The 12,352-nt window shown below is 36.7% G+C and overlaps 1 protein-coding gene across 1 annotated transcript; it reads left to right on the top strand.

The window, feature by feature from the left end:
• Nucleotides 1-10,838: 10,838 nt before the first annotated feature.
• LOC145685637 (histone-lysine N-methyltransferase SETMAR-like) lies at nt 10,839-11,405 on the top strand. Its single transcript, XM_081758027.1, has one exon. The coding sequence runs from the start codon at nt 10,839-10,841 to the stop codon at nt 11,403-11,405; it is 567 nt and encodes a 188-aa protein (XP_081614153.1).
• The last annotated feature ends 947 nt before the right edge of the window (nt 11,406-12,352 follow it).

The raw sequence follows: 12,352 nt of genomic DNA, 5'->3' as shown, positions 1-12,352 counted from the left end.
CAGTTTCCTTCCACGATTATCGTTTATTTCCTCATCATCGTCTCCTTTAGTCTTGATGCAAATTTAGGGGACGTAAAAAAGAAGCAGTGCCTTATATCACTTACTGATACTGTTATGTAGTTCTGTTATATGGCGTAGTATAATCTGACACTTGAATGAGCCTAGTGTTTGTGGTGAAAGTGATAAGCCCATTGAAGATATCCGGAAATGAATAGCGGACATTTTTTGAGTGACATTGATAGCGGTGTAATCATTGGAAATTGGCATGAGTGATCAAGGAATTTCAGTGTAGATAAAATAACTGTTTCCAAGGGTATAGCATCAAATGTAACATGGTATTACTCTTTGCAGACATCACACAGGAAGCTGTCGGAGGGCATCATCAGCAGCAGATAACCGTTTTTTCTTTCCTGTCACCGCAAGACGTAACCATCAGCAGTCGTGCTCTGAACTGGTAAAGGCTCTTTTCCATGTTACAGAACGATGATTTAGCAGTGAAATTGTTCGCAAATGACTAATTACAACGGAACTTAGTGTCAGGAAAGTCAGTGATGTGTATGGCATTGATGCCTAGGGTTCCCAGCTTTTGGTAAGTCTCAAACGGGAAAAAATTGACGAACACGTGCTGATAGCCAGTTTATCATACCAAATTTGTTAAGAACAGCAGAAAGAGAGACATATATTCATGAACGAAAGTTACAATCAAAACTTAAACCAAAACACACGCAACAGAAAACTCGAAGCCTCAGCTCGTTGGCAGTTAGTTGAACAGAAGTTATGAACCATTGAACCGCTATAAACAAAAGAATAACATAATTGTCGGTGATTTCACTGTTGCCAACACACACATACACACATAAAAACGATAGAACAAATCCATATTTCGATAGTCATAGACACCATATTGTGAGTCGAAATTTACAAATGTTATTTGGAATTTCTGTTGCATATTTTGTGTTTTGGTTAATTTGGCGTTTCAACATATAATGCATCCTTATCAGTTCCATATTCGTAAGTATTTGGATAGTTTGGCGTCCCGCCATATAATGCGTCCCTATCTGCCATATTTTGTAAATCTTTTGGATAATTTGGTGTCCCACCATATAATGCGTCCCTATTTATACCATTCCGTCCTATGTTCTGTAAGTGTTTCGGATAATTTGGCGTCCCTCCATATCATGCATCCCTTTCAGCCGTAATTCAGTATGCTGAAAATTTTCCTAAAATTCGTTATGTCTCGCCTAATTTGGGACAGGAGGCAACTCTATTGACGGCTTGTCGTAAACATGAGCGATATACTACATGGCGTCAGAAACATCTACTGTACATGGAGTCATAATTTTCAACCTCAGATGAAAAGGAAACAATGAATCCCTTAACGCATTGAATCTTATCAATACAGATAAAGTTTTGTGCAAAGAGATTCGCCTGAAAGGTGACGGTCTCAGTTTTCTGAGATGTTAAAAGTATACTTCTTGATAATAACCCCGTGAAAGTCTAGTATTGTACTGAACTTACACGTAAAGAACGTAAGACTATCAAATAAAGTCGTCTGCTTTTTAAGAACAGCGTTCCGACATATATTTCTGACTTAGCTCAAATTTTCATCCAGCTCACAAGTTTCCAAATATTGGAATACCTATAGTATTGAATAGCTAGTGACAACTAGTTGCTTCAAAAACTCAAGGGAATATCGTTATCACCACAAACTTTCCAGTGATGAGAAGACCGAGGAGCAGAGAAAACATTCTTCTCACACACAATCAGTTATTAGAGAAGAGATGGCAAAATTATTTTGACACCCAGAGAGATTATGTCAAAAATTGGTAGCGAAAATCAGTGGCGGCTACTCTCTTAAGTTGCTTAGTTTCCCTACCACCTGTTTTAATCTGAAAGAATTGATTGATTGGGGCTTAATGGGTTTGTCAGCCACGAGGATACACTGAAAGAAAATGATGTTCAAACATTCAATTCGTCCACCATTGTTAGCATGTTACTTCAACACCAAAACCACCTGTCTTCCTAGGATATCATAAATATGTATTAACTGGTAATGAGAATTAGTATAGAGTCTTTTATACAACAATTGTTATTCTTTTAATAGTAATTACAAGTAAATCTCTCACTCGTGAAAGCTGTAGTGAGAACACCAATTACGAGAATTCGTAAATGATATGACAGATAAAGAGGTCAGAATAATTTCGAAATATTCACAGAGATATTTTTCGCGAGTTTCTAGTGTAATCATTTTCTTTAAATGTGTTTCATGTGATCTATAAATTTGTCAAGTTTTGGATTGAATATCAGCATTAGAGTACCATTGGAATGTACACCACACTTATCTAATTTAACAACTCTGGACTTCTGTATTAGTAGGCAAATGCAGTTATTTCCGTGTTTCATGATGCAACCTTACATGGAACAGCGAATCGTGTATTCCTATGAGTCTGTGATTTGCATGTGTTGTTTCGTGTTCTTGCAAATTTTTTGTTGAATTGACATCATGCGCACCGTCTACGTAAGTGCTCCGGGGCTTCAGCATCCACACAAATAATCTTGTGAGTGCGCCGCACCCGCAAGATTTTTAGTTTGATAAAACAGGATTCACACACAAATTTTCAATTTCCCTGAGTTTCCCTGACCTTCACTGACTAAAGGAATCAAGTTCCCTGACCAACAGCTATCGCTGTTTACTAACGGCCTCCACCATCCCTATAGCCGTCCAACTCTTTCCTTAAGACAACCTTGTCCAGTATTTTCTAAAACCCACATTAAATTTACAGCAAACAAAGTTGAAAAGGTAGACATAAAAATAAATACAAATCTTCATTTATCACTACAATACGAAATAGCTACTCAAACTTTTGTAGTCTTGATGGTGTAATATCACTAAACATTTTAGTGTAATGACTAATAATAACCTTCAGTTTATAATGTTCCTTGAATACTTATAGAATGTACAAGCGTAACAATGAAATACGTATCATATTTCTACGGCTTATATAAGCAAAACACTTCAATGTCCATTTTGAGTCACATCAAGTTTTCTTCTGTTTCAAAATTTCAATTTTTGCTTTTATTGCTTCTTCTTCCTGCATTGCTTCAAGTTTCAGTATTTTCCTTCTGTCCTCTAATTTCTTTTATTTCTTCTGTTAGTTTCTTCTTTTCAACTCCTTTGTTGTCCTCTTCTGTACGAGTTTTCTTGGTATCTTCAAGATATTCTTCGTAGCGTCTCCTAGCTCCCGTCACATATAACAGCATGTGCTGTGTTATTGGCACCTTCTGTATTCTCCCAAAATACATGATAGAGTAATACACTATCCTCTGTGGAATTAAACTTTTCTCATGAAGATTTTCAACCAGTAGTGTTTTGTTAACAGAGAAACCATTTTCTACACTTGCATTAGAGTGGGAAAATATTAGGCACAGCTTTACAACTTTCCATAAATCTTCATATGCCTTTCTGTCAAACAAAAGGAATGAATAGAAATCGTCTAGCCTCTTAGAGGTAGCATTGTCCAAAAATTCACTAAAGTTTCCTAGCAAGTTTGAAGCAGCTTCATCACAAAGCAAAGCATACTGAACCTTTGCCTTCTCTGCAACACCGTCAGTAATACGATTTCTTTCATATAGAACTTGCAGCAACATTCCGAATCTTAGTTTGCCCTATTCAGCCGGCTTGGCGATAACATAAGGGTCCAATGATGACAATGCCTGAATAGCTTTATATTTTAGAAGGCTCCTCTCAAGAATTTTCTTGATCATTTGTATTACAATTTTTTTTGCCATTCTTTGTCTGAAACCCAATATCAACATCCTTTAATGGACGTAAATTGTCAACATTATCTGGATCAATAGCAACGAACTTGTTTACAGTAACTGCCATTTTTGTTGGCTTAACAACTCGCTCTATTTGATTTTTTGCTAAAGCTGTTAAGTCAGAAAATAAGTAGAGTGACAGCGGCTATGGCGTCTGATATTTCTTCAAAAATGGTTCACAATCAGGTGATAACCTTTTGAAAATCGAAAGTTTGGGTTTTAGAAACACATTTTTCGTTTGTTCCAAAATATTACGAAATAGTCTGGTATGTGTAGATTTTATTATCACCCCTCAGGATTATCATCTTTCATTTTTTCTTCAAATTTATTTTAACAAACTTAGGTTCATATTTGATCCATCCATTGAAACCTGTAGAATGTTCCTTAATGGCAATGGACGTATTCCTTCAGTAAAGCAATCCAGAAGAATTTCAGAAAAAGCTCTTCTAAAAAACACACTGTTAAAATATGGCGTGTACACTCTATTAGTATTAACATCGAAAAACCTCACAGACAGGTTCATTTGACATTGTCGCGCAAGTTTATTTCACGATTCACCAAAACAAATAACGAAGTTATCACATTCATTTAACCTGTCCTTAAGTTCATTATCAAAATACGGTGCAAGTCCATGATTTATAACAAGAACATTTTGTAGAGCTCATCTGGAATTTGGAAGCAACTGCACTGTTTGGAAACATTAAACGAAATGTTTGTCCTAAATCTTTACATGAGTGTAATGACAGCTTGCTATCAACAACCTTCAGTGCCCACAAAATCTCTGCTGTTGTAACATTATGTTTAGTACAAAAAGTATCTAGTAACTGCACTTCTGATTGGCTAGTTGAAGCACTTTTGGACAGTGAATGCTCTTTTACATCAACTACACTACTACGGCATCTTATACTTTGTGATAAATCTGATTTTCCTTCCAGACTGGGATCTTTATGTTATGTCCCTTTTACCAGGTTCATCAGAAGTAGTAAAAAAAATTCTTCAAAGGTGACTGAGATTATACATTTTTGGTCAAACTTGCATAAATTTTTCCCCTCGCATGTGACAGTTCTGCTTGGCATCTCGACTTCGTACACACCATACAATAACCATGGTACTTGTCAGGTCCTCTTCTCTCAACCATCCAACAAACTGAGGATACTGTATTGCATCAAGCCACCTTTCATTAAAATTAGTTTTCTTAGATCCGTTTTAATCACACACAAAATGAAGAGAAAGGCATGTAAATATAAGGTCAACAGTAATAAGCAGTATAATGGAACAGTAAACATATTTATTTGAGTGTCAGTGGCCTAAGAAACGCTATTATATGTGACCCTGCCCGAAGAAACCGATCTTATGACGAAAATTTTCGATGTTTTGAATGTAGTAGTTTTGAAATCTTCAAAGCCTTTTGAACCGAATAAAACAAGTCTCAAAGCTCTAACTTTAATATCTTTAATATATAATTATTAAATCACAGACAACAAAAGACGAAACAAGGGGTAGTATGAGTAAGAAGAAGTAATTGCTTCTTGAAGTGAATGCAATGTTTTAGAAGCAAATGTTTCAAAAGAGTATCCAAATGCTTCCATGTTTATTGATACAGTTTTTGAAATATTTGCTTAAAAACTTGAAGGAAAAGCATTACTTCAAAAACAAGAGCTACTATTCCAAGAGCTCCCTCAACTCTTCCTGCAGGGAGCACATACCTTCCAACCTCCCACTTCATCACTAAATAATGATGAGACAGAACTTACTTCAAACAGCAAGTATTTTTTTAAACTAAAAATATGTTTTCTAAAATGTGAATAAATTTAACTTCGGAACAAAAATTTCATTCACTCAGAAGATAAGTTCATCTCCAGGTTTGTAGGAGCATCGTATGCATTTTTTATGAACTGAAACAATTTCACTGATTTCTCGCTCATTTCCCTGACTTTTAGCACATAGCAATGTTCGTTCCCTGACTTTCCCAGGATATTTTAAATTTTCTTGACTTTCCCTAATCTCTCCCTGACTTTCCAGGTCTGTGTGAACCCTGTAAGAACAAAATAAAATAAATATTTGTCACTTGCCATTACCAATAAATAATAAGCAACTTGAAACTTTGAGATCGAAGTTAAAATTTCTAATCTCTAAAACATAATTGTTTGTTTCAAATGTGTTTGTGCAAAGCCACCAAGCAATACCCACCTTCGTTGCATGTGTCTGGCCTACTCCAAGGCAGGCTTCACAATAAAAAATGGAACTATATTTTGAATAGAATCGAGCATTCCCTTATCACAGTGTTCATAAAAGATTTTAACTAGAAGAAAACCAACCCAAAAATGTCGAGACTCCCCTGAAGACATATAACATGTCCCACCATTGATATGCACCCACATAAATTTTGGAAAGTCGGCGCCGTTGATTGGCATATAACGATAACACTCTATATCTGCTAAAGATGGATCGGATTTGTTTCCGTAAATGTTGTGAATTTAATTAATTGAAGACGATTAATTTTACGGTATTATTACCATCTCTAACAATAAATAAATAAAATTTAATTAACTAAATAAATAAAATAAAATAAAATAAAATAAAAGAATAATATCCAAAGATGGAAAATATACCAATTCATATATCTGATCGAACAACAAAACCATATGGTAACTGAAAATCTTGATGTGTAGTATTCAACAAAAGAAATGGCAAAAAAGAATGGATTCGGAAAGAATGACTATTTTTGTAAACCTATAAATAATGTGCTGTACGATAGTGACATTATTAGTGATGGCTCTTGAGGGGAGTCACATAGATTAACTAACTAACCAACTAACTCTAAGGCCTATGTAACCGGAGGTTCAATACTATATCCACAAAAATTTTCATTGACTTCTATCCTTAGCCAACTGGAGCCAGTTTCTACTTTGTATTCCTATTTCTGCGAGATCCATCTTAATATTCTCCTCCCATCTGCGCCCAGGTCTTCCTAATGGTCGTTTTCCAACTGTATTTCCAATTAAAACTTTAAAAGCGTTTCTACTTTCTTCCATCCTGGCTACATGACCTGCCCACCCGAGTCTTCTAAATTTGATGACTAACAATGTTTGGTAAACGACATAAATGGTGTAGTTCCTCGTTATGAAGTTTCCGCCATTCCCGTTCCTATTGGGTCCGGATATTCGTCTTGGGATCTTGTTCTCAAATACTTTCAGTATACGTTCTTCCCTCAGAGTAAGCGACCATATTTCGCAACCGTATAGGACAACAGGTATGATTATCGTTTTATAAATTTTAAGCTTCAAATTCCTCGACAGAATTCGCGACCACAAAAGATTTTCAACTGAATAATAACACGAATTCCCTGCTTTTAATCGACATTTAATTTCTTCGTGAATGTGGTTTTGCTCAGTTAATATTGATCTTACTATTTTGATATTTGAAAGTATCCAGTTTATCAAAAAGGGGGCGCTGTGGCTCAGTGGTAGAGCGTTTACCTCCGGTGCTTGGGGTCCCTGGTTCGATCCCAGCTCGCGCCGTTTGGACTTCGTGCTCGTGGGTTTTCTCGGGCTTTCTCTCGTTTCTTCCCAGTTTCTTCATTACACTATTCCATTCATTTCTTATTATCACCGTCTCCTTTAGTCTAACCAGCATATTCGTGGGACGTAAAACTCAAAATATTTAATTTCATTTCCAGTTTATCGAAAGTATTATTTGATATTTTAACGCATCCATAATTTGTAGTATTACGATCTGCATAAACTTCCATGTATTTAGTTTTCTCTGGATTTACTTCTAAACTTAAGTCCCTACAAACGTTTAATAAGGCTTCTGCATTTCTTTCTGTTGGTCTCCTACCATCCCCTGTTAAATTTACATCATCAGCATACGGTTACCAGCAGTGTTGGGTAAGTTACTTGTAAAAATGTAACGCGTTACAAGTTACTTTACTTTCTCTTAAAATGTAACGCGTTACTTGCCCCCAAAAAGTAACTGTTACTTTACATCGAAAGTAACGCGTTACTAACGCGTTACTTTTAGGTCCGAAACTTCAAAAATGTGAAAAAAAAAATTATGACTTCAATTTTCCGTACTAATATTACTACCGCTTTTATTATTATTATTATTATTGCACGTTATGAATCGCTTTATGTAAATGCAAGGACAAATTTTTACTTGATATATGAACATTTTCATATAATGTAACATTGATAAAATGCCATTATGCGTTACTCGTAGGGATGGACACGAGTGAGTTCGAGCGAGTTTTCTTTGACACTCGATTCGACTAGAAACAGACATCTCTGAGCTCGACCCGAGAACTCGACTCGGAAAATTTCCTCCAACTCAACTCGAATTGGAGTCGAGTTTCAAGTCGATTCGAGCCAAATCCGGTGTGTAGTTTCGAGTACATTCTTCAAGTATATATAATACATAGACAGTAAAATTATTATCAATGACACTACTACTATTACAACTTATATTATTTTTATTTTTATTATTATTATTTTTATTATTATTATTAATTATAATAACACTGTATAAAAAATGAAAGATAGGCGGTTTGTATTTGAATATTAAAAAACTAATTGATTGCCATCCTCGGTAGTCGTGAAGTCTAGGAGTCAAGGACATTGTTCACGAGCTTCTGAATTTGGTTTTAGGGTCTAGGTTGAGTATTCGGGCTCGAGCCAAACAATGTTAAAAGTTATAGGTCACTGGCCAAATATCTTCAAAACTGCTTGGTCCCGGTTTAGAATTGTCAAGAACTCGAGCAGCTCGGCTCACAGCTCATTCATTATCGACCCGAACCGAGAAGTGAGCCGAGCCAACAGCTCACCCAACCGACTCGGCTCAGTTAAGCCGAACCGAGCAAATGGCTCATCCCTACCAAGCCAGCTCGAGCTGATGGTTCACCCCAAGTGAGCCGGCTCGAGCCATCTTCTCAGTTGAGCCGAACCGAGCTGAGGTTGTTATAAAAAAATCTCTTGTGGTCTCGCTATCGAGACGAGACGAGATGCGAGCAGTGTCCCCTCTCGTGAGCAACACTAAAAGTATTCCATATTACTGTTTAGCTTACATTTCTCATGGCTTTCGTTTTCCAGTGTAATCAGGCCACGATTTCAAGACGACTTAAAACGTACGTTACTTAAAAATTTGTAACGCGTTACCGTTACAGTTACTTTGGAAAAAATGTAACGCGTTACTGGGAAACGTTACTTAAAAAGTAACGCGTTACTTGCGTTACGTTACTTCCCAACACTGGTTACCAGTTACCAGTATAACCTGGTGAATACCATTCAACTCTAGGCTCTAGCGGATTCCAGGATAAAGTTGAATAATAATGGCGACAACGCATCTCCTTGTTTCAGGCCATTAGATTAAAATTAAATGAAATACATTCTTTAGATATACGTCCTATGATTAGGCACCAAGGCTCAAGATTATGATAATTAATCAAATACTGGAATGATGAAAGTCGGAGGAAATGAGAAACCGTTGAAAAACTCCACGCAAGCCGTGTTTCTCCACCAAAAGATTCACTTGGCGCCAGCTGAGATCGAACCAGTTGCCTCACGAACAAGAAGTGAGTGCTCTACCATTGTACCCCTACGGCCTTGTATATCCATAAAAAATATATTTTATCTCTACTGTACAAGCCAAGAGAAGAAAGTTTACTGAATATACTAATTGTCGTATTAAGCTCTCTGAAGCTATTTCCTTATCTTCAAAAATCATAAAATTTAAATTTTCACTGATGTTACCTCTCTCAAGAGCCGCCACTGCCAGGGCAGGGTTGATCATATGTACAACACGTGCATTTGCATGGGGCGGCGAAATCTGTCATAAATACATTATTTAAAATATATATATATATATATATATATATATATATATATATATATATATATATATATATATATATATATATATATATATATATATATATATATATATATATATATCTTGTTGGAAACAAACTTAATGATGATGGTGGTTAAATTTACTAAGCTGACCTTCTGTTTGAATATTACATTCATATAATCATGTTTAAGCCGCATTAATTTAAGGTCACATAGACAGTGCTAAAGCAAATTGTCAGACAAATCCCAGCAAAAATTGCTTGCTTGTTGTCAAATATAAGAACTTAAACGTCGAACAGTAGTGAACAGCTGCTCCATTTAGTTAGTTATCACAGTTTTGGCATGAAAAATAATCTTCTCTTTGTCACAATCAAGTTCCTTATCATTGGAGATGGAAACAAGCTTTTTTTTTTTTTTTTTTTAAAAAAGTTAACATATGTAGAAGGAAAATCAAGAAATAAAGATAAAAGTGCTGCTACTTGGGCTGGAGTTGCAAACTGATATATTGAGATTGAAGCTCGATATTGAATTCTGTAAAAAGAATTACCATCTTTCCTCTGCAGGTGCCTTTGTTTTATCTTTCACTACCATAATATATTATTATTTAAGGAAATAAGGAACAGACACAACGAGATTTAGATTGTATTTGTAGTGTTTAGGGCTTTCCGAGTGCGAGTGTACTTTTTCTCTCCTTCATTGTGCATGATGGGCTAACATACTTAAAATCGTGACTTTTTATTTATTTATAAACTTCTAAGATTTGTTCTTTCTGGAGAAGGGAAGGTGCGGCAAATGATGCACGGGACGGCAAGTTGCCCAGGGCCGGCGCTGACCATCATTCGAGATGAAAGTGATACTGAAGTTCATAAAGCTTTACATTATGATACTAGAAAAACGATAGTACACAGAAGTCCAAATGATTGCAAATGATTAATGATTCCAATGACGTCCAAATAATTAATGACATATAATTCAAAATTATAATTAGCTCACACTAACTTTTGTTAATTATAAGGGACGATCAACTGAAACCCGTTCGTTCCATGTATTATTGGTATAGTGTGTAGGATTATACTGTTTGTTTAATAGTGAGTAATGGCTAATGTCCTTGTGTGTTGGGTGTAGGAATGTTGTTGATACGCATTTCCGTTTTGCAGGTATAACGAGTGAAAGATGGCGTTCAAGATCCCCAATCCGTCCAAACAGGACCAGCGTGCCGTCATCCAGTTTCTGAGTGCCGAAGGTTGTCAACCAGCGGAAGTGTTCCGTCGTATAAAAGACGTGTATGGTGATAAATGCGTCTCCAAAACAACAGTGGTGGACTGGGCCAGAATGTTTCGGAAGGGGCGTGAACAAACCACTGATTATCCCCGTCTTCGTCAAGCCCATGTTACCCCAGAAGACACGAGTGAAAATGTGAATGCTGCTATAGCTGCGGATAGACGCATTAGTATTCAATCCATAGCGAACGGGTTAAACATGAGTTACGGTACTGCTCAGAAAATTGTGAAAGATCTGGGGTATCATAAAGAGTGCTCGCAGTGGATCCCCAGGATATTGACGGAAGACCAAAAGTTGGAGCGTATGGGTTGCGCCATTGAACATTTGTCACGTTACCATTTGGAAGGTAACGACTTCTTGCTGCGCATTGTTGCTGATGATGAAACTTGGTGCCAACCTTTTGAACCGAGTTCAGTCTTCCAGTATGCAGTGGAAACACCCCTCATCTCGACGTCCTAAAAAGTTCAAGACGCAACCGTCTGCGGGGAAAGTTATGATGTCTCTGTTCTTTGATTGAAATGGACCATTATTGCTCGACTTGAAGGAAGCAGGGCAGTCCATCAACGCTGCACGCTACTGTCAGACCTTGACACAGTTGCGAAGAGCCATCAAAACCAAAGTCCTGGTTTATTGATCACTGGAGTCATTGTGTTGTATGACAACGTGTCCACACGTTGCAAACCAAGTGCAGGATTTGTTTCAACGACTCAAGTGGGAAATGTTGCGACACCCACCGAAAAGGACCTGATGAGTACCATTGTTATTATACGGTGTGTAGGAAGTCTTTCAGCCTTGGTAATATGGGACGCCAAGCAGTACTATCACATGCGAGGAGAAACATTCGTGGAAGTTTGATGAAAAATGTATACTCTCAGTCGTCTTTGAAGAATTTTCTTTATTACTTCTCCGCCCTTCAGCCCTGACCTTTCACCTTGTGACTTTCACATCTTTGAGCCTCTAAAAGAAGGCATTGACAGGTCAGATATTTCAGTCTGGCGCTGAGATTCAGGACGCTGTGCGTGATTCGTTTGATAGTCAGCCGTCCAAACTTTACATGGACGGTATTTGTAAGTTAATGACACAGCGGGACAAGTGTCCCAACGCTCATGGTGACTTCTTTTGAACAATATTTTTATTGCACACTAACCATAGACGGCTCAAGATAGTGTACAAGTTTCCGCTCGAAATAAAATTTATTTCATAAATTATTACCATTGAATGGGTTTCAGTTGATCGCCCCTTATATATTGTTATCCAAAGATGTTGGTGCGAATGAAATATCTCGCCAGGTGCGTCATTTCCAAAGGCAAAAAAAAAAAAAAAAAAAAAAAAAAAATTAAAAAAAATGGAAACCACAATATCTAGTTAATCAAAATAGTCGCAGTCTACAGACACACATTCTTATT

The sequence above is a fragment of the Thermobia domestica genome, chromosome 5, assembly GCF_964235325.1.
Source record: "Thermobia domestica chromosome 5, izTheDome1.hap1.1, whole genome shotgun sequence".
Lineage (NCBI taxonomy): Eukaryota > Metazoa > Arthropoda > Insecta > Zygentoma > Lepismatidae > Thermobia > Thermobia domestica.
This window is presented reverse-complemented; position numbering and strand designations above follow the sequence as displayed.